The following is a 26,676-nucleotide window of genomic DNA, read 5'->3' as shown; positions in this document are numbered from 1 at the left end:
TGTGCACAATGAAGGTTCTGCACAAAAACTGCCTGGTGGCTCCAAGGACGGGGTGCTCCGGGAGGTGCTGGATCTGGACGCTCAGATCCTGGCTTTGGCCCTGAACCCAAGACACGAGCCCCCTCTCTGACTTGCCAAAACCTTCTGCAAATGAGGGAAAGTGGTAAGTCCGGCTGACTTCATGTTTGCAAATGTGAGCCGTGAGCAGCAAATTACATTCTCTGCAGTCACAGAATAAAACTTCTTATAATAGATTAGTGAACAGAAAATGCCCATCGTTTCTGGTATTTTATTAAGCTGTATCCTCCCTTCCTGGGGAATGCATTGAACTATGGTTTACTGCTGCATTTCAACTATTCCTATTTGGGATAAGATAAAATAGGCAAGTTTCAAGAGGCCAAGTGTCAGTTGTGAGAAAAGGAAAGAAGACTCAGGGGTGCCTGGGTGGCTCAGTCTGTTAAACATCTGCCTTCGGCTCAGGTCATGATCCCAGGGTCCTGGGATCGAGTCCTGCATCGGGCTCCCTGCTCAGCCGGCAGCCTGCTTCTCCCTCTGCCTCTCCCCCTGCTTGTGCTCTGTCTCTCAAATAAATAAATAAAATCTTAAAAAAAAAAAAAAGGAAAAAAGACACAGACATTTGTGATGTAGCTCCAAATGACCGCCACCAAAAATAATACTAATAACCCCAGGATTTGTGTTACTATAAGAGACTCAGTTTAGTTTGAGACAGATGGACCACAACGAACTTGATTCCCCTTTCCTGTAATCATGCTGCCCTCCCAGACTTCTTGACAAAGAAAAAACAACGAAGCAAAAGGATGGACACGAGGTGTACGTACCTGACACAAAAGTATAAAACAACCGGTCCGGACTTTTTGGGGAACTCATGTTCCAATACTCTTCGGTCTAGTTGAAGCCAGTTTAAGTGTCCCCTGAGGAGAAGAGAGACAAATGGGTTAGGACTCTGGAGTTTGTGGAAGCTTCTGTGATGAAAGCATGTGTGCAGCAGAACATGCTGGATCACAGATCAATGTGGACCTCTACCCCACTCCTAAGTTCTCAGTACTTGAAGAACTTCAAGGAGTTATCTGGGGGGATACTGAATCAGCGGCAGATACCATGTGACGTGAAGGAGAGGAATGACAATCAGAAAGTCTGGGGTTTGCGACCTGCTATCCATTTCCTCGATTGTGCTAAAATTAAAATGGAATCCTACCCTCTCTCTCGTCCTGAATTCCCTTACCACCACCCTCCTGAGTGCCTTTTTTCCCGAAGGACTCAAAACCCACTTTAGAAATGTTAGCAATCTTCACAACGCCTTGCTGGAAGCAGACAGGGTGAAAAGTGAATCACAAATAGTTTCTTAAAAAATGAAACTCACACCCACCATATGACCCAGACATTCTACGCCGAGGTATTTACCTGAGAGAAATGAAATCTTTGTCCATGCCAAGACTTTTTTACACGCAGATGTGCAGAGACACTTTACTTGTAACAGCTCAAAACTTGGAACAACCCAAATGTTTATCAGTAGGGGAATGAGCATGATATAGTTGTAGAATGGAATACTATTGCCCCAATAAAGACACTGAGCTATTGATATATAACATCAACATGGATCAATCTCAGAGTGATTATGCTGAGTAAAAGATGCCAGACAAAAGAGTACAGACTATAGGATTTCATCCATATGAAACTCCAGAAGGTGCAAACTGATCTGTCCTGACAGAGGACACATCGGCGGTTGTCTGGGGGGTGGGTGCGAGGGAGGGCTTTCAGTGGGGCAAGAGGAAACTTTTGGGAGTGATGGATATGTTCATTATCTCGATGGTAGTGATGGGTTTCATGGGTGTAGACACAAGTCAAAACGCATCAAACTGTACTCTTTACCGAGTATTTATAGTATGTCAATTTTACCTCGTCAAAGCTATTTTAAACAGTGAACCACAGAGACCTTTGATGATACACAAATGGAGTGGCTTGTGCATTTCTTCCTGCCCTCTCTTCTTTCCTTTTGTAAATATTAATTAATCGCCTTCTCTGAGAAAGGGTCTGGAGATGCAGCAGTGTACAAAATAGACACGATTCCGGTTCCCCTGAGCTTCTAGTCTTGTAGGTAGACAGGACACTCAACCCACAATTCCCACAATTAATGGCAGAATTACTAATCAGGGGGCACCTGGGTGGCTCAGTCGGTTAATCATCTGCCTTCAGCTCAGGTCGTGATCCCGGGGTCCTGGGATTGAGCCCCGCATTGGGCTCCCCGCTCAGCAGTAGGCCTGCTTCTCCCTCTCCCACTCCCCCTGCTTGTGTTCCCTCTCTTGCCTGTGTCTCTCTGTCAAGTAAATAAATAAATCTTTAAAAAAAAAAAAGAATTACTAATCAGAATGGTATTAGGACCTAACACTTATGGTATAAGGACCATGAGTAATGAGAACATGTAAGGACCTGATTGAGTTTGGGGCTCAGAAGTACTGCCTGGTGTTTGAGATTTGAAGAACAGTGAGAGTTAACTTAGCAAAGAGAAGGGGGACTATGTTCTAAGCAGTGCGGCCAGCATGTGCAAAGGCCCCGAGGCAGGGAGAAGTATGGCATGCTGGTGTCGTGTGAGTAGAAAGAGATGAAGCTACAGAGGGCAGGGACCAGCTGCTAGGGTCTGGGAGGCCACGTTGAGGAGATGGTCTTTGCCGAGTGGGGCAAAGCCACGGGGCAGGTATGAGCAGAGGAGTCTGCCTTTTCCTCTCCTCTCCTGACCCAATCTCAGTCCAGCAGCCTGGAGGGCCAAGCCCTATAATCACCTTTACTCAGGAAGCTCATGTTGAACAGACACAACTGATACACGAAGCCTCCTCGGGTGCCTGATGCTGTGTAACACGTTCATAACGTATACGCACGTGTGAAATGCTGGCATTGGTCTGTGGATAATGGGAGACAAAACTTGTCTGACTCACTGCATTAGAATGTTTGCTCCTCCAAGCACATGCTTGCCTCCAACAAATGCAAGACAGTAAACATGCTAGAGGTTTTCATCTCCACTTTAAGGCTCATTCAAGCTGCACCTTTTGCAGAAAATCCCTCTTTCAATGTGGCTCTAGAGATGGCATTTGGATCTGCTTCTGGAGAGTGTCCATCTGAGGAGCTCGGGCTCTTTTTCCTCCTCCTATGAATCTCCAACTAGAAAAACATTTTTTTTTCTACTAACTTTACCTTTCATGTTTGGTTATTCTTCTCTGAATATAGTAAGGATAAAAAATAATGGGAAAAAAGGTTTTCTAAATAAACGACTGGATCACTTTCCTCCAGAAAGGTGGGATAAATTCCTGTCCAACTAGAACACGGGATCTGGAAGCAGAAGGTGCCAACTTGGTCTCTGGTTGTACTGGAAATGCCGAGAATGCCCCACAGGGTCATACTTTTTCAGACCTCTGTGCCTGAGCTCATGTTGCTCTCTCTGCCTAGAATGCCCTTCCCCTCCTTCATCACCGAGCGAAGCCTGACCCATCCTTCAAGACCTGGCTCTCTTGTGTCTCTTCCAGAAAGTGCTCCTTGACCCACCTTCCCACACACCAGCCTGGGCTGGGCTCCTCTCTGGACCCTCACGGCACCCACCCCAGGCACACTGCTCCCACGCTCCCCACCATCCGTGGAACGTCCCCTGCGTATGCTTTCTGTCTCCCCAGTAGACCCTGTACATCTGAAAAACAGAGACCTACTTCATAAGGTAAAAGTGTGTGCTTGATCAAATGGAAGGTATTAACACAAATGTTAGCCCTAATTATTGGATAATAAATTACAGCCACTCTCTTCCTGCCTCTGAAAAGGTCCAAAATCTTCCAGAGCCTTCTCTTTAGGCTCAGCCTCTTGCACACATGCCCCATGCATGCTCTATGCTGTGCCTCTGATCATGCTGTTTCTCCTAATTGGAGTAGTCTCTCTTCCTCATTATCCGAACGCTAGCCATTGTTCAAGGCTGAGTTCCAGTCTTTCAGAGAAGTCATCCTTCATTGTTTCCATCTGGGGTTCCTTTCAAACTTCTCCAGGCTTCTGTGTGTGTCATCTACAGAGCATTTAGCATATTTTGGACAATTTGTTATTTAAAGAATATAACCCATCTCTCTAAGTTGTTACGTTTTCAACACTTAAAAAAAAAAAATGTCATCCCTGAACCTCGCACAGTGCCTGACGAGTGTTAGGTGCTCAAAAGGACTTGCTCATTGATTGGATGACTACCACCAAAAGCAATAAGTGTATGCCTGCATCTCAATTTGCGAAAGTGACTGAGTGCCAACACAGAGGTTAATGCTATTGAAAGAAAAGTTGAATGTTATCCAGAGCTTCCCTGGTGATGAGAGGTGCACCACACCACACAGGGCCATGGTGGAAACACCAGTGTTGGTTATGAGGCTAAGAAGGAATAAGGAGAAGGCAAAGGTCAGAGCCTTTACTGGGGTTTCCACAGGAAAGACAAGACAAGGCAGGGGAAACAGCATAGGGTTGGCTAGTTTTAACGACTCTGGCAGGCTCTGAGGCATAAGTAGGCTGCCCCCAGCTGTCCGGTACCTGGCCCTGAACTGATTAAGGGCCGGGGCAGCCCTATAGAGAAGGTGGCTCAGAGGATGGGCTCTGGGTCACAGGGGAGATGCAAACAGCTTCAGCTGTTCGTCTGGCTTTGGAATTAATGGATGCCAAGTAAGCAGAGAATCTGAGAAAACTCTGAACAGCAATCCATCCAATGACCATGCAGATTTAAATTTTAATCTCTTGCCTGATGATAATTTGTGATAAAGGGTCTGGCGGGAAGACCTTTTTTATGATTATCACAAGAGAAAGCCACAGCCCAGTCCAATGGCCCAACATTACTGACCACACGGACTGCTGGGGATTCGACCTGGGACTTGGGGGGCATGATTCACTTGGTGAAGAACCTCCAGGTGGGGACACTGTGCATGAAGGGACACAGACATAGGTGTCCCTTGGATGCCACTCTGTTTGGGGTGCTCACTGCTCTTCTTCATCCACGTGAACAGAAGACAAGAATAGATTCCCTCTCTAGAGAATTTCATTCCCCACATTAAAATTTTTTTAAAGATGGGCACTTGGGTGGTGCAGTCAGTTAAGTGTCTGACTCTTGGCTTTGGCTCAGGTCATGATCTCAGGGTCATGAGATTGAGCCCCGTGTCAGGCTGTGCTCAGTGTGGAGTCTGCTTGAGTTTCTCTCTCTCCCTCTCCCTCTGCCCCCCCTCAAATCAATCAATAAATCTTTAAAAAATTAAAAAAATTTTTTAAAGAATGACAGTTTCATAATAAATTTATTTAACTGGAAATTCCTTTGTTTGCAGCCATATATTGGTTTAGCATTTACCAAACACTGAAATATTTAGACAGTGAGAACATGATCAGGAAGCAGAGAGAACCAGGAGGCCAGAATCACCCCAAAACAGCTAGCCTCCCAGGAAAAATGAATTTCCTTTCTCCACTTCCTCTGCTTGAACTCCTCAACCCCCAGCTGAGGGCTGTGAGGGACGGCATGACGCACACATGCATGCAGGGTTCTGACAACCATGGACAGGGAGACTCCCCACACCCGGAGTCCTGAGACCCTCGGGTGGGAGGAAGTGGCCCCCTCCGTTTTGCACACCTGCAAAAATCTCTTCACCGCAGGCTGCTCACAAAGGCAAAGACCAAAGGGACAAGTAACTCATCCAAGGTCTCTTATGAGAACTGCCTGATATCTGGGCAAAGGCTAAGAGATGGACTGAAATGTCAACTGGAAGCTCCAGTACTTTGGGATTGTTAAAATATTGTCTGCTCCTTGTATGTGGCTCCAAGTCACATCTGCTACAGCCAACAGTATCAAGGGTCCCTCACCGCACAGGACGCTTCCTTCCCTGCGTCACACCCCACGGTCCCAGCACCAAGTCCCTTCCTCAAATACTTTTTTTTTTTTTTTTTTTTACGTTCAGGTGGGATGGGAAAGGAACAAGTCAAAGGAGTATCTTCTCTATTCAGTTTAACTAAGAGATGCCTGATAGCTTGGTTTTCATTATTCTCATTGATTTTTCATTTGAGAATTCACCTCGGTGCATTTACCAGTAACAAAGCAAAAAATAAAAAAATGCCCCAGCTGACACTCAGAGTATTTGTGCTACTGCTTGACTGATAACTATCTTTAAAGCTGGTTTATGGTGGCGATAGGTCAAACTGTGGGCCAGTAATAAATATGCAATTGCTTCCAGGCAACAGAAATTGGATGCATTTATTTAACAGATTGCTTTTAGCTTCTACATATAACACAAACAGATTTTTGTTTTGAGCGTTGGCACCTTCAATAGAGATGGCCCTAAGGAGAGCTTTGTTTATAGGGAGCTACCGGAGGGTGGAGGTATGTGATAAGTCTGTCTGAGCTGATCGCCTCTTGGACCCCCAAGGGGGAACAAAACGTGCCTTTTAGAGGTTTCTATTGTAGATAGGTTATTTCCTATGGAATGAGTTTCCAAAGAAAGCCAAAGCAAGAGTGTGAAAATTCTTACGGATGTCACTGGATGGGGGGTAGGGGGGTGGGCAGAGTGCTCTTCAAAGGGAAGAATGTTTAGCTAGTTCATGTCCTTACTTAGAGATACATGGGCTCATTGAGAACAGCTCAGGGAGAGTGATTTAGCTAGAAACTCTCAAATAGTGACCTTCAATTATGTGAGTGAGCATGTGTGTGTGTGTGAGAGAGAGACAGGGAGACAGACAGACAGAGATGAGTATCGCGGAAAACAGATGGCTGTTTGGTCCCAATGACTTTATGGCTTTAATTTTTTATTTATGGAGGAACTGTTTCCTCCACTATGTTCTCTTAAGGCTGTTCTGAATTTTCTTTTGTAACACCTCCTACACTATATCTGATTATTTACCTCCTGAACTAAAAATACAAGTCTTACGGGGGGTCAAAGCTAGTCATTTCTCTATTTCCAGGGCTTAACAGCAGATGCTAAGTAAACCTTGGCTAAAGAACAAATACATCAGCTTCAAATATGCTCCATCGATCAATGCTGCCGGGGTGATGAGAGCCATCCACGTAGAGACACGGCTCCTGCCCTAAACGGTCTCCATACTCGGGGAAAATTCACTGCTCACTGACTCCAGGATCTGAGCTCCACCATCTCGCTCACACTGGGAACGAAAAGGTCAGAAGACATGGATCCCTCCGGCCTCCTCAGACGGCCGCATTCTTTATTTATCTCAGCTGCACACAGGAAGAGTTCTAGACCCCTTCTCTGGTCACTAAATAGAAGGTACTGTGGTTTGCCAGACATCTGGATGTCTACATGGGCTGTCTCCGGGGTAGCGCTGAGCTCTGAATGCCATGTTCCCAGGAGCAGCAGTTATGACCCAGGCACGGAGGTCTTGGCATCGATTTCCCCGCCCAGTCTCCTGGTACAGAGCATTTCATGAATGAAAATCCCAAACCTATTTCTAAAATTACTTTCCCAGCGCCGTGTATTCCTGTTGTTTCTCCTGCAAGGGGAAAACTGCTTTTCTACGTTATTTTCAAATTGTAGATAAGCTTGAGACTGGGAATGCTCACCACCCAAACCCTTCTCAGATGCCTCCGCCATTGCTCGTCATGCTTCTCCTCGAGGAGAGCAAGGACTCAGAAGGTTCTCCCCCCTGTCCCGGCAGTGGACTACGGATGCACTTCCAGTACAACAAGGCGTTCGGGACCTAAGTTATTTGGGTAAATCAGACTGCAAATAGTACCAATCAATGATGCGATCAATGGAAACACAGCATGTTGTTAAAAAAAAAAAAAAATCCTTAATTGGTTCTTATGCTAGGATTCTGGCTTCACAGTGTCTGTGAACCCTCTAAAATTTGAGCATAAATTATTATGTGTGAAAATTTTGGTGGAGGCGATGGAATGTAACCTGTTAACAAATTTCAAAGGGTTCTATGATTGAATAAGTGGTTAAGAACTAGTCATTTTCTTAATTGGTATATTGTACCTGGCTTTTAAAATATGCAATGATGGCTAAACAAGTTTCTTTCTCCCTCAGCTTTCTGAATACGTCTTCAAGGTTTTCATTACATGAATACTCATTTACAGCATCTGACACACAATTCTTCACATTTTTAATAGGAGATTCAAATTAAAATCTAAATATACTATGAAAATCATTACTTCAACTTGGCAGTGTGTTTGACTAATTCTGTTAAATAGACTAAAAGTTATTTTAAAAAATTATTATTATTTTTAGAGATTATTTATTTTAGAGATAGAGAGAGAGCATGAGCGGGAGGGGCAGAGGGAGAGGGAGAAAGAATCTCAAGTGGGCTCCACGCCGGCTGACATGGAGCTCGATCCCGCAACTATGAGATCATGACCTGAGCTGAAACCAAGAGGCAGATGCTCAACCGACTGTGCCACCCAGGTGCCCCAATTTTTATTATTACTATTATTTTAAAGATTTATTTATTTATTTGAGAGAGAGCGCGCACGCGTGCGTGCAGGGAGGAGGGGCAGAGGGAAAGGGAGAGAGACTCTTAAGCAGATTCCACCCTGAGCACGGAGCCTGACAAGGGGCTCGATCTCAGGACTCTGGGATCACAACCTGAGCCAAAACCAAGAGTCGGATGCTTAACTGACTGTGCTACCCAGACACCCCTATTATTACTTTTATAAGTAGGCTCTACACCCAACGTGGGGTTTGAATTCTCGAACCTGAGATCAGGAGTCACAGGCTCTACCTACTGAGCCAGCCAGGCACCCCTAGGATAAAAGTTATTTAGAGCTTTGGATGATGGGATCCTCTGTCGACAGTTAAAAACTTAACTAAAAAATTATACAACTGGCTATGAAGAGTGTTTGCATATGTCCAAACTCATAGAATTGCACACATGAGATATGCATGGTTCTTTGTGTATCAACAATTATACCTCAATAAAGCATTTTCCTTTAAAAAGAAACCGAAACAGGGGCGCCTGGGTGGCTCAGTCCGTTAAGTGTCTGCCTTCGGCTCAGGTCATGATCCCGGGGTCCTGGGATCGAGCCCCACATCGGGCTCCCTGCTCGGCAGAGAGCCTGCTTCTCCCTCTCCCTCTGCTGTTCCCCCTGCTTGTGCACGTGTGCATGTGCGCTCTCTCTCTCTCTGTCAAATAAATAAATAAAATCTTTAAAAAAAAAAAAGAAACCCAAACAGAGGAAACAAAATGATGATGGAGAATAGATCAGATTAACTACAAACAGGGCTCTACTGATTTAAATTATGCAACCAGAACCACGGGCTCTGAAAACAAAACAAAACAAAACTTGGGTGTTAAAACCAAATAGTCCATGGAAATATTTCAAAAATAAAATGTACTAATAACTTTCCTTCAATGATGGGAGCCAATGATTGATAAGTGAAATTTTCAGTTATACCTTATGTGCTCATGGAAACACTAAATCTGAGCTAGTTCTCAAAACATTAGGTTTCCTGACTCTCCCCGAAATGGAGAGAGTTTGTAACTGCGCAGGTCCCCGGCGTGTCTCATGACATAATTGGTCATGTCTGGCCCCAAATACTCAAAGTTTGAGTGAACTCAACTTCTCTTCTTGGATCTTAGGGAGGAGGCAGAAGAAATTCCCTCCAACTTTCCCCTGTCCCTCTAGAACAGGGCTTTTCAAACTTGGCTACTCATTACAATCCGTCAGGGAGCTTTGAAAGATCTTGATGTTCAGGCCACAGCCAGACCAAATAAATCAGAATTTGGGGGGTAGGTCCCAGGCACTGGTATTTTATAAAATGTCTTGGTGACGCCAATGTGCGGTCAAGGCTGAGAACCGCGACTCTAGCAAAACATAATTATTTTAAGATCAAATTTATACTGGGCTCTTACTTTGCTTCAGAATGTTTTAAAGGCTGCCAAAATGTCATTGTTTGCAGGGACCACCAGCATTCAGACCATCTACAGATGACCACTGATGTCTCTTTGTATTAGTTATTAAAAATAAGAGGGGGCTAAATGCAATTGGATCTTGGAACAGAAAAAAAAAGGGGGCATTCGTGGAAAAACCGGTAAAGCTCAAATGAAGTCTATAGTTTAGTACCAATAATATCAGAGTTTACTAGTTCCCATGCTAATCTCTCAGTTTTGGAAAAATGTCATACACTTGGTAAACTATAACAATTGGGGAAGCTGGGTGCAGGGTCTATGGGGAACTCTGCTCTTTTTGCCAACTCTTGTGAGTTTAATTATTTCAAAATAAAAAGTTAAAAAGTGAAACTAAAACAGGCAAAGCTAGTACTAATGCTGCAAAACTGCGGATTAGCCAATGATATTAAATATCCTGGGGCCCAAAGTCGTGCCTGGTGGATTTAGGCACTTTATTAAAGAATATAACCTGATGGTGTGAGAGAAGCTTAGAGAACCTTCCAATTTCCTGTCTTCCTTCTGCTTTTATAGACCTCGTCTCCAGGCCCATCCAGATCCTACAAAATGTCATCAACAGCAGTTAGAATGAAAGGCCTTGCTGGCCATCGAGGACCCTGAAGTCATCTAGTCTACTCTAAGGAATCTAATACTGCTGGTGGATCGTACACTTGTTCGGTGTTCTACAGCTCACAAGCCCTTTCCAAATGTTAGTCTTGAATAGGCAAATCCACAAGGTACACCATGGGCTATAATAAAAGATGGAGCTTCGATTTCATTTCGTTATAGGAGGTACAGGGTCGCACCTGCATGAACCCCTCACCCACACACACTCCACATCAGAGTACACACGCACAATTCGGATACACGGTTATTAAAAGATTCTATGTTGGGGGCGCCTGGATGGCTCAGTCGGTGAAGCGTCTGCCTTCGGCTCAGGTCGTGATCCCGGGGTCCTGGGCTCGAGTCCCAACATCGGGCTCCCTGCTCCGCGGGAGGCCTGCTTCTCCCTCTGCCTCCGCCCCCTCCCACCACTACTGCTTGCTTTCTCTCTCTCAAATAAATAAATAAAATAAAAGATTCTATGTGAGTCTGGCAGCGCCCAGAGTGAGGGCCAGAGGTGCCTATCGCAAGGCTAAGTGCTCACTGACCCGTGACTACCAACCTAGGCTGGGGCGCAGCCGCACGCACAACTTCATGGTGGCAACTGTCCTCCTCCCTCCTACCAGGAAAAGGAGGAAAGTTCAGATGACCCACAAGGCCATCAGCCAACACCTGTTGGCCCCAGGGGTTGTCAGGCCACAACTGACTGGGCCCTGAGTCACGGCCACCCCTTTGTTTCTGTCTCCTTGGCTAGTCCCTCGGGGGCCCTGGTTCTTGATTTCTGCGGTGCCCCTGACACTAGCTGGGGCCCCGTGAGTCGGGCCCACCGGGCAGCTGCAGCCCTTGCCCACTGAGCTGCCATCAGCTTCTACCACTCTGACGCTTGCTGGACGGATCCTCCTGCCCGGCCTGGGGTGAAGGGGACGGGGGTGGCCACACTCTCCCCGGACCCTGCCAGAAGATGGCTCCCATCCTCCTCATGACTTCCCCCCCAGAGCCCTCCACGCCTCCAGTTCCATCACTCAAGGGAGTGGCAGCTTGGCCTCACACTCACGTGCTCAGGGGCACACTCACACTCCTGGCCAGCCCAGAGAACCGGGAGCACGAAGACCGAAGGCACACAGGCTGGGTTTTTTTTGTTGTTGTTGTTGTTGTTGTTGTTTTTAAGTAGGATCCATGCCAGCATGGAGCCCAACATGGGGCTTGAACTCACAACCCTGAGGTCAAGACCTGAGCTGAGATCAAGAGTCGGACGCCTCACCGACTGAGCCACCCAGGTGCCCCGGAGGGTGACTTTCTACCTTACAGCCGATTCATTCTGGCCTGTGCTGTTCAGGCAGAGATGTGAAACATTTAGCAGGCGTATTTCTTCTTCGCTGGCCTGGGACAACATGCTCATTCTTTGATTCTTGTTTATTCAAAAGGGAAGTCTAACTGGGGCTCATGCAGGGTGCACGGACCTTTTACAAGAGTAAACATACTTGGGCAATGTGAACAATGGGATATGATTAATTGAAACTTCTGGTTTCCTTCTAATTAGTGAAATGTATGACTAGCAATTTAGGGGGTTTAACCGTGATTCTCAGGGAAAGGGGTAGAAAACATCTGCATCTGTGAAGGTAGTTGCGATGTATATTTGTTTTAAAGCATTTATTTTCTTACTATGCCAGCTCCTTCCCACCAGGTTCCCCCAGCTCCCAGCCGTGCTCACCGGTCCTACTTGTAGGCATAGCGATCGTTCTAGACAAGGGCAACTCTCCTGCTTCCCTTCCTGCCCAGTTCCCGAGGCCGACCTGGCCCCTCCTGGCTTTCCTGAGGAAGCCAGAGCTCTGCTCCCCACGCCTGCAACCCGATCACACCAGCATGTGAAACGTTGCTAATTAAGAGAGCGAATGTTCCAGTTCATCCAAGACAGTCCTCATTTACGTGCCCTTTCACTCACACCGTCCCAGTGCAGACAATCAATCAGATGGCCACCCTGCCCACTTGCAGCTCCTGAGGCTAAGTGCACCTGTGTGCAGGTGCATCTGATGATCCTTCCAACTGCCCAAAGTGGGCCCCTCCTGTCCTTGTGTCTGAGCCTGTCCTGCCTCGATGGCACCATCTTGATGGAGGAGGCACGCGCCCCGCCCCCCGTACTGTCTTGTCCAGCCACTAACCTACCATTCTCTTTAATATTCTAGGAAATCATCTCTGTAATTCTAAGCATTTGGAAAGAGAGAGAGGAGGAGTGAGTGTACACGAAGGAAAAAAATTGTGAAACATTTCCTTTTTGCATCTTATCTAGGAATCTGTGCAGGTATTCAATGTACTCTTTGGTAACAGTACATTAAGAAGGAAATTGAAATTTTAGCAAAGATATTCCTTGCCTGGGTCGCAAAATGCCACTTTATAGAGGCAGATTGAAAACCACGGAAAACAAATGTACTTTTCGTCAGAGGAATGATACGAATTTTCGATTGCTATATTCGATTTCAGCCGAGACAGTGACGCTGCACAGATACTTTTCATTTTGAGTTTATCATCAAATTCATTTCCTGTTATTGTTACTCTAACATTGGAGAGAAGTATTTAATTTCCAGGAGTTTTCATTTAACTCTAATGGGAAACAAACCCATACAAAATCGACTTTAAAGAAAAAAACAAAAACATTTCAGTTCTGAACATGGACCTGCTTGATTATAAGAACCAGTTTACCTAATAATTTTATATGAGCATTGCCCTAATAATATCCTTTGGCTGTTCCGGGCATGATCACAAGGTCTTTGAAATTCGGACGATGAGCTTGGACTGACCCCGTAGCACAGGACCCAAGCGGCCCGCGGGCTGCACTGTTGACAGATGGGGACAGCGCAATGTCAGGGTCTCACTCTCCCTGCAGGTCTGGAGGGCCCGTGGCGGCACTTACGTCTCATCTGTGAAGGCTATTCCAAAGTATTCCTTTTCCTTCAGATTGAAGTGAGAGGCCACGAGGTCCAGCAGCTCCTTGGCCAAAAGCTTGGGCTGGAGGCAAAATAAAGGGGAAAAAAGGACAAGTGAGTAGAGGTGACTTTTCCCAAGACACGCAATCTCAGGTTGATAGAATATTTTAAATGGGATGTCTCAAAGCTCAAGTACATCAACACAAATGATTTTTGGAAAACCCACAGGAGTAGGCAACGAGGATGCCACCAAGCAAAAAGCCAAGCACGGGGCCACGAGGTGGTCCAACTGGTTTTATAAAATGAGGTGTGACTATTAGGTAATTGTGGGTTCTTGGGGTTTATGGTGAGGTTTCTGGCCCCAAACTGAAAATGACAGAAACCAGATTTCCTTCCCTTTAAGATTAAATGTTAAAGCCAACATCTCAACGGAATTGATCAGAGACACATAAACTCACCCAGGAAGGGCAAGTACAGAACTCACTCTCAGGGTTAGTACAGTTTTTCTGTAATGTGATTCAGTATAGTAATCACTCTGTGGAAGGGGTGGGGGTGAATGGAAGGTGTGTGGGGGGAGAGGGATAGAAGGGGAAGCAAATGGGGTCTTAGCCAAGAGGGCTTGGGTACCAGGGCCCCAGTGGTAAGGCCTCTTACAGGCCAGACATGGAGGCAGGGGGCTACTTTAGCTGATCATAGGAAATGCTCATCCATGTAACTCTCCTTCTAACGTCGTGTCTTCTAAAGAACTCACCGAGGCCTCCCTATGTCTTAGACATGGTGCTGAGCACTATCCCATACGATCAACTTACCATCTAGAATAAGATCCTGCCATTCCTTTGCCAGTGGAGATTTTGAGACTTGGAGATGGCAGGCAGGCAGGCAGTCCTCGCTCTCACAGCAAAGCCAGGATTCCAGACAAAGTCAGGCCAGACTCAAGGGCCACGCACATCACCCCCTGCCATCCTGCCCCTGCTGACTCTCCTTCCTGGGGGGGAGGGCAAGGAGCATGTGCCCCGAGGGCCCCATCTGGGTGGGGGCTGTGCCGCTCACCAGAAGCCAGTACACTCAGTATGGATTTACACATCGGTACTTTGAACCTGGGGGATGTGGGTCTTCCCCCGAGGATGAAAAGTCATGTTTCTGAGTCTGCAGAGCTTAAGAACTGACTCGACATGCTGAAGAAATCACCAGAATAATGGATGCCACTCCAGGAGCCTCGTGGAGACAGACTTCTGGCTTCTCTGTGGTGACAGAGCCCTATGATTTAGCCTGAACCACAACCTTGTCTACAGTGGGAAAACGAAATTTCTTGGTGACTCCTCAACTGAGCAACAGCACCACCACTGGATAAATTATCATCTCAAACTAACCCTTTTAAAGGACTGTACCTATCTGAATGCTCATCTTCAGTTAAAAAATGAAAAAGGTCAGTCCTGTTGCTTTACATGACAGTTATGATGGATCACATGCACCACTCTCAGTGAAGAAAAGCCTAAATTTATTACACACAATTTACAAAGAGGCAAATAAAGGCACTGAAGGGAAAGAGAGCGGATGCAGAAGATGCTGAGGTTACAACTCCTGAATCTCATGCCCTTTGAAAAGCCACACTCTTCCTTCTACTGTCACGGTGAGTGGTGACAGCCCGGCGGGCGGCCGCTGATCGCTGGCAGGGAGGGCTCCGCTCCCACAAGCCTGACGGGTGTGTAGTGTGAGCAGTTAAGCCACTGTGATGTTTGGGGTGGTTTGTCCTCACAGCACAACCTCGCCTATCCTGATTGATTCAGGCACCATATCAATGATTCTTTAATTCTCTGTATGGTTGGTTTAAAAACTACTTAAGGCATCAGCTCTGTGATTTCCCGATCTTGCAAACGGAGACAATATCCCACCTTGACATGCTAGTGATTAATGAACAACATTGTTCTGAACATTTCTTCAACTCATTTAGAGAGATAAAGTTGCTGGGTAAGCAGAAAGCTTTATGCCATTATGTACTTCCAAGGCATGTTTACAGAACCCTGCTGATTACAGTTTGCTGGTTACTTGTGCTATAAACATTTGTGGGGCTTTGCAGGGACCAGGCTGGGAGCGAGACCAGAAAGGCAGCCGGTGGCCCAATCAAGTTCTACTGGACACACTGGGCAGGCTAAGTGTGTCTCAGGTTAGAAGCAGCCTGTTCTGGGTCACGGGTGCTGTCCTCGCCCCACGAGGTCAGTACATTTCAGACTGACTTTCTCCCAGCCTGTAATTAACTACGCTTGCTCAATAGCCTCTCCCTTTTCATTTTCCTTTCTCTTCTCAGATTCTTTTTCCATTTGTCCTTCTAAGTTTTTATTCCTCTTTATATTTGACAACTAGAATCTCTTTGTAAATGTCCCACTTGAAATGTGCTGCCTGATAGGAGCTGCTCAAGACGCTAGCAGGATGGCCTTTCTGGGGCTAACAGAACTTAGAAACCTGGGTTTTGGTCACATTCTTCAGGGAAAAGGGCAGAGTAGCTCTTTGGCATTGCAATGTGGCCCTACCACCCAGATTTGAGTTCCCCAGGGCTCTGGACTATTCCAGGGGGAAATGTGCTCATTCCCAGCACACACAGGCTTCCAGAATAGACCCTGTTTCATGCCTGGTCTGCCTTCCAAGATGGGACATGATCAAAAGAACACTTCACACAGAGGGGGGAGCTATGAACTGTTCCAGGTGTGTCCCCAGGTGATGATCCTTCCAGATGATCCCCGTGAGCCGCCTTGGCAGAGCCCAGAGAGAGGAAATGGATGACCAATGGCACCCTGGCTCCTCTCTAGTTTCCCAGACGATATTCTACCATCACTATGAACTTAACACGGCTACATCCCAGACAGATGCTCTTGGACAAAATGTACCACCTCTCTGAGCCTCAGAGTGCCCATTTCTAAAATGGCTAACTAGGTCCATGAACTGGATTCCTGCCTTAAAACAACCACCTTTATTTTATGCATCACTACATGTAGTTTCTTCCTTCCCTAGAAAGTATCCAACCTTCTCAAGGTCTATCCACCTATTCTCAAAGGCTTTACAAGCATTCTGTATCCCCCACCCCCACCCCCACCCCTTGATCTCTTAAATCTAGTCAGTTTCTTACATAATTTTGGGCAAGTTACCTAACCTCTCTGGGCCTCAGTCTCCTTAGCTGCAAAATGGGGGTGATGACTATACCCACACCCCAGGGCTGTTTTGAGGATTAAATGAATTAATATTGACCTGCACAAGGTGCTTAGACAGTTAACTGGCACAAAGCAAGTGTCTTCTGTTATTTTTCCAGACCCCTGTGATCTCACCTATGAATTATAAGAATCTTCTAAAATGGTGGCAGTTTATAAATGCCAGCCTGAATTTGAATTCGGGCTCTTTGAATCTGAATATAATTCTTTGAACCTAGGTCCAGTTTATCTATGCAACCTCACCCCGCCCAGTTCCTATAAGTACTCAATCCTGTTCAATCTTTTGTACCAGCATAAAGGAAACACCAATCTCATTTTTACTTCCGAACTTCTGCCCACAGCATGCTCTCCCCTCCCCTTTCCCATTTAAATTTATCCTGTTCAAGGCCCACTTCTTCCAGGAAGCCCTCCCTGACCACGCCACTTCCAAATGGTCTCTTTTAACTCCGAATCTCTATAACATTTGCCACGTGTACCCCAGTCACCGTTAGCATGCTCTTGTGTTGTGGCAAATTTATTTTAATTGAAACAATTTTAAATAGAGGGGTACCTGGGTGGCTCCACTGGTTAAGTGTCAGACTCTTGGTTTTGGCTCAGGTCGTGATCTCATGGATGGTAAGACTGAGCCCCACACTGGGCTCTGCACTCAGCAAGGAGTCTGCTTGAAGATTCTCTCCCTCTGCACCCCCACCCCCGCTCACTCTACCTCAAATAAATAAATCTTTAAAAAATTGTAAACTCTGGTAAAATGCTCATAACATAAAATCTACCATCTTAGCAACTTTAAGTATACGGTTCAATATTGTTAAGCATATTCATATTGTTGTGCAACCAATCTCCAGAACATTTCCTCTTACAATAAACAACCTCTGTACCCATTAAACAACTCCCTCTTCTCCCTCTCCTAGCCCCTGGCAACCACCATTCTGCTTTCTGTCCCTGTGTGTCTGACTACTCTAGGTACCTCCTATAAGTCCCCCACAGTGCCTGACATAGAGTTCCTAACAGCAGGCAACTCCACACTGGTGGGTTGGTTGGTTGAGGCGTGAGTAACCTGGGATCTCAGGTCAAAGCCTTGCATTAATATTTGAATTCTCTCTTTACAGTACCTGGGAACTTTCGGGGCAAGGAAGCCATACAGGAACGTCCAGGTGGAGAAGCCTCTGTCTCAGAGCTGACCCTGGGTCAGTCAATGGCACAGTGGGTTTCAATGCGGGGGTGGGGGGAGGACTCTCTCCTCAAACCCTTTCCGGTCATCCACTGTCCCCTTGGGGCATCTCACAGATTCTAAATCAAGGGAATTGCCACCCCTGAATTAACTGCATTAAAAAGAATTAAAACATCAAATGGCTCCCATCTGTGCTTCTGGAGGAACCAAGGTCCCAGGGCCCAAAGACTGGTCCCTCCGCTCCCCTCCCCTTCTCTCCCTCCTCCCCAAGGCCATTTTGGACAAGTCACTTCTCCTGAAGTGCATGCGCACAGGGACCACTGGGCCACCAGGCATGGCTCCGCCCCACTGGCTGGCACCACCCCCCACGGCACCGCCGCCCCTTGAAATGGTGACTCCCTGCCCTGCAGGAGTAGCCTCCACCGGGCGGGTGTCAGAAGAGTGCAAAGAAACGCGGTCAGTCGGCCCTTTCTGTCCAAGTCCAATGGAAATCTAGAGGGAGAGAGGGGTGCAGAAGGGCAGCTCCGAATACATGACGTCTGAGCTCATCGCCCCTTTGAAGCCCCTGCCTGTTATTGTGTTCCCGAGCAGCTGGGAGCCTGTCTCCTGCCCTCCCCTTGCCGCCGGGGGCTCTGCAATAAGCAGGCGAGCGCTTGTTGGCTGCCCATTATTCCTGGGGAGGGGGTGCCCGTGATGGAGAGAAAGTATGAGGTCATTCTGTACGGGTACAAGGGTCCGGTGGCACTCCCCTCCCCAGTCACCCTCTTGATGCTCTGGCTGATTAGCCTGGGTGGGAGGCTGGCTTCCTTCCTGCGCTCGGAGCACAGCCCTGGGCTCTGGGACAGGGGCGAAGGGAGGCCAGGTCCTTTAGGCAGGCTGATGTGAAGAACAGTGGGGCCTGGGGGCTTCCAGCCCCCACCCCCATAGGTAGCAGGGGTCCTGAAGTTAAGTTGGTCCTGCCAGGGAGAGCATGTCTCTATTCAGAGGTCCCCATCAAGCCTGAACCCCAATCCACGAGAGGACACGAGACAAATGCTGTATCTTCTGCTTAGGAGTGGCCAGCGACGCAACTTGTCTGCAAAGCTGGCGTGGACACGGCTGACTAACAGCTTCTGTCTACGGGTACGGCTTCGGTCCCATCACTGCCCGAGGTGCTTTACACAAATCAATGGGTCAGTCCTCACCAGCAGCCCAGGAGTAGATGCCGCTATCACCCCCACCTGGTGGGAGGAGGAAGCTGAGGCACAGAGAGAGGTAACTGGCCACCCCCCCACTCTAGTAACCGGCATATCTTAACCCTACAGCAAGTGAGTGCAGCTCACTCTGGAAGGCTGCGTTATATAAAAAGCCCAGGAGACCATTTACCCAACCCACTCATCTTAGAGGGGAGGAGACGAAGGGTCACGGGGTGGAGAAGCCTGTCCAAGGATGAGGGAGGTCACCTTAGCTGCTGGCTTCCTGGCCTCTCCCCCACAACACTGTCCTTCTCGGCAGGCTTCCCCCCGCTGGGTTCTGGGCTGCAAGCTTCATTTATATCATCTAATTTAATCTTCAAAACAATCCTGCAGTAGTTTCTGGAGGAGGACACGGGGGCTTACAAGGGCTAGTGTGCCCAAGGTCACAACCCCCCAAGGGCACAGAGTATATGCAGAGCTTACGTTTGTGAGTGGCTCCAAAGCTTTGGCTTTAACGACTGGGTACGGATCCAGCAAGTAACCAACAGTGCATTCAGAAGGGGACTGAGCTGCTTTTTCCAAATGCAATAGAATTTTGCCAGACAATAAGTTCCTGAAGGGCAGGGATCAGGTTTTTATGAAATAGTGTAGCCCTGCACCCCAGCACAGGGCCCGACACACAGCAGGTGCCTAATACAGGTTTCTCATTGGTGGATTGGGATAGACTGAAGGGTCACGTGGCTGACTGTTACAGCAGCCTGGCAGGGAAGCAGACCACGGGAGAGGAGGACACCCACACACTCTCAAGCATAGATCTGCCAGGCAGAGATTGCGTTGCTGCACCAAGAAGAATCCAAGAAGGGATGCATCACATCCGTGTTCCTAACCTCTATTTCAATGCACCTCTTCCTCCTACCCTGACTTCTCCCTGATGCCCACTAGCCCACTAGGTCACAACCGGCTCCTTTAATGGCTTCCCTCCCACCCCCTCTTCCCCGTTCCCTCTCCTGCCAACAGCCTCTGCCACTAGCCCAGAGCACTTCCCGGAGAGCATTCTTTCCACAATACTATTTTATCCCCTTGTTCTCTTATTTCCACATGGTTTCTTCCGCATTTCGCTGAGAGACAGCCTGGTCTCAGGCTCAGAAAAGTTGGGGCTGCTATCCGTCTGGGAAGCTGCGTCCTTCTCATCCCTGCATTTGAATGATGCCCAATGGGAAGGCTTTGACAGGCGTACATAATTACCGCTCCTCCAGAAATGCAAAGTGCTTCTGCCAGGCGGCTGGGGAGCCTGCTTTAGTCAGGCTCTGCCCCCCTTGGGACTCTGGGCGGGCGGGCAGGTGTTCATTAGGGAGCGCCTGCTGATTCACATAGTAACCCCCAGACTCCAGCCCGCTCGCGGCAATGTCACAAGGACTGTTCTTCCAGGGTGGCTCTCCTCGGCAGCCTCTTTGCAGTAATGAAATAACTGTTTCACTGAGGCGAAAACACAAAAAGACACACAGTTGTCAACTTGGCTCTTCCGGGGAGGGCCGTCAAGTCTGCAGTCCTAACTCTGAGATATTTCTAGCAAAGAGGGGGATGCCGAGGTTCCTGGGCTTCAAGCTTCATCCTCCACAGGCATCACGTTTACTGCTTGTATTTCTTTTTCCTTTAAACAGAAGCCGGCTCTACAATCCGTCATGACCCCATCTTGTCCGAGAGTGAGTAATAAATCACGAGTTTGGGGTGTAAACTGCCCATACATTCACTGGGAGGTGAAGTGAGTTTTCTCCAGGACCAAATGGGCAGATTACTTTTCCAGTCGGCCAAAAGGTACCAGGACCCAATTCGAATTTGAGGTCTTTCTGACATTGCACGCTGACCTATTCTCTTTGCTTGATGCTCAGGGAAGTGTGGAGAAGAGCGATGCGCGAAACTGCATCTTTGAAGTTGGCTCTCTGTGGTACATACAGAGGCCACGAAGCCTCAGGCCAGCTTTAATCATTCCAACCATCACTTTTATGGTCTGCAATAGCTAGGAGCTCTTAGGAGTGTCCTTAGCCAAGGCACTGTATGGCCATAGGGTAGAGAGGAACAGGAGAGGAGGAGCCATTTGCTGGGGTAGGTAACTACTGATCTGCTACATTTCCAACGTCATGGAGAGAAGAAGTGGAGCCAGTCCTCTGCCCTGGGGGTGGCTGGTGTTCAAACAAGGTGACCCGCATTCTAGTAGGACAGTGATGGGAGAGGGGAGGCTGTGGTGGCTGGGGGTGGGGAGTGTAAGTGTCCCTTCATGATATCTGGGCAGTGGGCTTGTAGTCAGACCACAGGGCTTGGAAACACAGTTGTACCCTACGTGTATGCTGCTCGGCCTTTACTTTCGCTTTCAAACATGGGGACAGTGTTGTGAGGATCAAGACAGGATCGTTTATAAAGCACCTGGTGCATGAAAGGAGCTCTAGAAAAGCAAGTTCCCCTTTTCTCCTCTGACCAGGAGGAGATGTGAATCCCCGCACGAATCACTGAACCGCTCTCACTTCGCCCAGAAACCCACTCTGATCAGAATCTCAATCCTCTTTTTGATTGAACCGAACCACGAATCAATGTCATACGAAGTAAGGAGGACAGAAAGCAGACCTCCGCCTGTGGAGTGCAACTTATCCGGGGAGACTTACCCTAAACGGCACAGCTTCTCCGCTCCCCGTGTCCGCACAGTTAAGACCTGCCTCCATTCCCTGAGTACTTTACCTCCTCCCATCTGTCCCGGCCTCCCACTTCTCCAGGGTTAAGATGACACTTATCGGCTAGAAGAGAAAGAAGTGTCTCTCCGGCTCCAGGGAGATGCCTGGAGACAGGGCACCAGCTTTCCATTGTTTGTTAGCGTTTCATCTGGAAGTTCCCCAAGCCTCCTCCCTGTGGATCGTTCCCCCGTTGCTCCTGCAAACTGCTGGCAGGTACATGCCGGAGAGACAGTCCATGCTCTGCTGCTGATGTCATTTTCAATACGATTAAAACTGTACTCCCTCAGGGGTGGGAGCGATGAAAAAGTGCAGGTACGGGTGTCCCAGGAGGTGAAGATCAACTTGGCTGAAAAATATTTATTCCTGAAAAGCAGTCTCATTAAAGTCAGACAAGCAGCAATGCCAAAGGCACCACAGGCCCCCCCAAAATGCTAATTAAGTGGATGAGAACAGATGATCCGCCGCAGGGTCCAGAGAAAAACTGCGTTCGTAATATCCTTGTTCTCAGACGAAAAATATTATTTTATTATTTACCAACCCCCGCCCCCCCCCCACCACTTCCAGGTTTGGAGAAGGCTTACAACATTTTAAATGGTATAAAAGAGGGGCGATTAAGGATATATAGAAGACAGAGGCCACGGCAGAGGATCGGGCACAGGAGATAAACTAACTCCGGCCACCAGCAGACCTGACGAGGTCACACGGGCAAGTTCATCAGCAGGCTAAAGAGGCTGGCGAAGGTCCCACACACTTCCTTCCCTGGAAGTGCACCAGAGAAGGAATTCCCCGTACAGCCCTGCACGGAAGGGTCAGCAGAGAGCATGTCTTCCACCTAGTTTCTGGGACTGAAAGAAATGCAGCTCACATTTGCTAATTTAGCTCCCGACGAAGCCCAGGACAAGGCACTGTGCACCGTTTCTGCTGCTTGGAGCGGACTTTAGAGCCATTTCTCGAAACCGGATGCTACATTCTGGGAGAGGCCTTAGATATTGTCGTAAGGGAATCTGGCCAGAAATTTTGGAGGCAATATTTTATTAGGTCTTAAACACATGCTAATGTCAGACATTAGCAGTTTGGCATAGACGGTCTGTCTTGATTTGAAAGCCAAGCCGCCTAAGAAATGCAAAGTCAGTCCCCATCCAGGCTAAGAGAAACAGCCTCCTGCAGACCGTAAGACGAGAGGAAGGAATCGTGTTTAAAAAAACCACGCTCAAAAAAGTGAAAGCAGGTGAACTGAGCCAAGGGCTCTTGGATCCCAGCGGGAAGGATGGGAGCCCTGTTCGTGGGCCAGGAGGCAGGGAATGGCCTGGGTCGGCCCTTCCCCTAGAGCAGGTCTACAGGCACACACCTAAGAGATGGCCAGGAGGGCAGGTGGGAGAGTGGGGAGGGAGAAGGGGGTCTCTCTGCCCCCACCTGCTTCTGCTCAGCTCTGCACATCTGCTCCCACGGCCTCCAGGCCCCTTGCTCTTTGTCTACTGCCCAGACCACCTCTCGTTGGGGACCCTGCGTGCTGACCCCCGTGCAGACAGCTGTCTCCATCTCACACCACACTCCCTCCGGCGCCCTCCCTGCCGCCCCAGCGCTCCACGGCTGGCTCCGCTCCCAGGGAGATACCCTTGCCTCTCCTGATGCACTTGCCCCCCGACACTTTCATCTTTGTTCACATCTGTGTCTTTCCAAGAATAACGACCTCCTGGGAGCAGGAATGGTGTTGCATGCTCCTTTCTGTTAAGCTCGGTCTACACGGCCAGGGGTAAAGGGCTCCATGGATGGATGGAAGAATCCATGGATGAGTGAGCAGGGAGGCAGGGAGACGGGAAATGTTCCCCTGGGTTCCATTCCCAGGTCAAGGCCCCCTCAATTCTCACACGGGCCCTGGGTGAGCTCATCTCTTCTCCTGGTTCGAACGCCCACCCAATTCAAGCGTGTCCCAACATCAGAGGTACCATCAACTGCTGGGATCTCCACTAGTTCAGCAGGACTCTTCCAGAGAAGGGCCGGCTTAGGGGCCTCCCAGCCCCCAGCACCCTTACGAAGTGCAGCTGAGCAAACGGGGACGGTCTGGCAATGGGAATAAAGAAAAGTCAGGACGCGGGTGCTCATCCCAGCCTGCTTTTGCCACCTGCCTGTCTCTCCGTGTCAAAATCTTTTCATCAAACTGAATCAGAGGCCTGGCCGGGCCACCTGCAACATCTCACTTGAAGACTTTCAGCAAGATGATGAGTGTGCAGTGTGGGGGACCCTCTGACCCCGCTTGTTGCTGGTGTCTGCGTCCAGCAACGGCTCGGCCGGGGAGCTGCCCATGCGCTCCTCCAGCTCGCCCTTGCATTCTCCTTCCCAGCGCACCGTCAAATCGCTTTATATTCATAATAGCATGTCAATCTGGAGAGAGAGAGAAATCATCCTGGGTTGTGACCCCGCGGTGGCAAGTGTCACTGGTTGCTAGGCAGGGTGTCCTTTGGGCAGGGAGCTGTCACTCCTGGACCCTCCTTCCTTCACTTCTAGGAGGGAAGGGTCAGACGATGGCCCCAGTCCCCAGCACAAAGGAGACTTTGTTGTCTGGGCTGCTGTCTTTCAAAGCCCCTCTGAAAGTCTCCATCAAAGAAATTAAGGATTCAACTTGGCCGTAGCGTTAGAACGAGGAGGTGGAAAAAAAGCAATGCAAATATAACACGTCTTCGTCCCAGAGCTTCTCTAAAGTCCTCGCTGCGGTAGGATGAGTCCCAGGCCCAGCTCAGAGTTCCAGGCGCCTGTCCGGACTCTGCTGATCCCAGAGTTCTGTGCTTCTAAGAGCAGAGGGGTTAGGATATGCAGTCGATATCCCACTGCCTGATTTCACCGACTCTCATCCCCTGCAGAACCAGAGCGAGGCTCCAGAGAAACTTAACTCCAGCGTTGCCCAAACTGAACACTTCATAAGATGCCAAAAGGAAAGTCTCACCCTGCGAGTTCATGGTCAGGGCCATACAGAGTGTGAGCATGTGCACGTGCACACACAGGCGTGCACAGCTGCCCTCAATATCATGACTCCTGATTTTTACTTACTTTTATTTTTTTAAAGACTTATTTATTTGAGAGAGTGCACGCACGCATGATGTGAGTTGGGGGAGGGGCGGAGGGAAAGAATCTTCAAACAGGCTCCCCGCTGAGTGCGGAGCCTGACTCCCACAACCCTGAGATCATGCCCTGAGCGGAAACCAAGAGCTGGCTGCCCAACCGACTGAGCCAACCAGGCGCCCCAATGACTTTTGATTTTTTAAAAATTACTCCAGACCTATGTCCTTCCACACGATGCTTCTCAGATGAACACAGAGGCGTGAGAGTGGTAGGACCCTCGCTTTCAGTCTGCCAGGTTTTTAGACCAAACACGTCTTCTCTGATCCCCTAGTAGAGCTTCCCTGGATGAAACTGACCCCGTGAGCTGCCAGCTGGCGTCCTGGTCATTGATCAGGGCCTTCAGGACCCAGGATCTCCCAGGTTAAGAAACAGGAGCAGCCTGGGGTCAGACACCTGGATTGGCATCGGGGCTCATGAACTGTTGTGGGATCATGGCCAAGTAGCTTCACTGCTCAGAGCTTTAGCTGCCTTTCTGTGAAATGGGCTTAATATCGCTGACCTTACAAATGTTGTGAAGATGACATAAGACCGTATGCGAAAAATGTAACTCAGTTCTTGACACATGCTTACGAAGGAATGCCTATTAATTCCCTTCACACTTTCTCTTTGCGCTTCCCCTGCCGCACCGACTTCTGTCAACACCCTCATCCCAGGCTGCCTTCCTTGCCTAGGAGCTCCCCGAGACCGTCATGACGAGGGAACACGACGGCATTCGCTGGGGCTGAGGTACACTGGACGGGCCTTGTGTGTGGGTGGGCGCACACCTTTATCAGAATTCATTACCCCCAGACCTTCTTAGCTGAGCCCAAGAAAAGTCTCCTCTTGGTGCATACCCTTCAAGACTTTCGCTTCCTCAGTCAGAGAGCAGAGGGAAGAATGAAACAGAGCGAAAGCAAAAACAAAGCCCTGCCCTGACTTCCATTCTAGTGCATGTGGGGTGACAAATTAGACCACGAGAACCAATTCTCCCATGTGGCTGCCCAGAGAGCGAGCCTGGACGCTGATTCCCTCCCTGCACACCTCTTTGGAGATATATTCCAGGCTGGCCTTTCCAACTACATGATTTAAAATGCCCTCCAAAAAAAAAAAATAATAATAAATAAATAAATAAAACGCCCTCAAGGACGAACCACCATACGCCCCAAATTTGTTCCTCAAACAGAACCTGGTGCTTTGTTCAGAGCTGGAGGTTCTAGAACGGGAAGCAGGAAATGTGGGCAGAAAGGTCACCTGGGATGTTGTTCTAAATTGGTGATTTCCAGCCTCGGCTGCACAGGAGGATGGCCTGGGAAGTTTGAAAAGCCAGAGCCACCTGAGCCCCAGTTTAGAGAGTCTGACTGAATGGGTCTCGGAGAGGCCCAGGAACCGGCTGATTCTAATGTATAACTGGGATTGAGATTCTAAAGGAAGAAACACTGAGTTGGGGGGACATTTACCTGTGGTGTTACCAGAATCCTGATACCTTTCAGTTTATAGACTGTCTTCACATATATGGTCCCCTAAAGTGGCGCGGCGTTTGTGGCGCACGCACTCTGTGCTGGGCCGTGTGGTGGGCACAGGGCTATGCGACAGGAACTCACAGGGAAGCAAAGCAGCCCCAACTCCCAACACATGGGGCCCCTGCCACAGGCTGCGTGGCTGAGAGCCCCGATTCCAGGGCTACGTGGCCTCAGCAAGTTAAATGAACCTCTGGATAAATAACAGCACTTAACTCATCCTCACGTTGTGAGGGTTAAAAGCCTGGCAGCAGGTAAAGACCTCAGAACAGCATCTGGCATCTCAGAAGGCCGTCAGAAGTGCTCAGGGATATACACGTTACCGCAGTTCATCTCCACAAGCCCATGAGACAAGTACTATTGTCACTGTTATTGC

General features: G+C 48.5%; 1 protein-coding gene across 9 annotated transcripts in view; it reads right to left on the bottom strand.

Moving 5' to 3' along the window:
* The window catches only part of FRMD4A (FERM domain containing 4A), a 598,644-nt gene that overhangs the window by 140,020 nt on the left and 431,948 nt on the right, over positions 1-26,676 (bottom strand). For all 9 annotated transcript variants that reach the window (XM_027595361.2, XM_027595362.2, XM_027595364.2 and 6 more), the window contains 2 exons: positions 13,409-13,503; positions 840-932 (listed from right to left, as the gene is read on the bottom strand). In XM_027595361.2, the coding sequence (XP_027451162.1) occupies positions 840-932; positions 13,409-13,503 (188 nt within the window). The remainder of the gene's footprint in view (positions 1-839; positions 933-13,408; positions 13,504-26,676) is intronic.

Source organism: Zalophus californianus, chromosome 9, assembly GCF_009762305.2.
Source record: "Zalophus californianus isolate mZalCal1 chromosome 9, mZalCal1.pri.v2, whole genome shotgun sequence".
NCBI lineage: Eukaryota > Metazoa > Chordata > Mammalia > Carnivora > Otariidae > Zalophus > Zalophus californianus.
The sequence above is the reverse complement of the archived record's forward strand: the minus strand, read 5'-3'. Positions and strand labels throughout refer to the sequence as shown.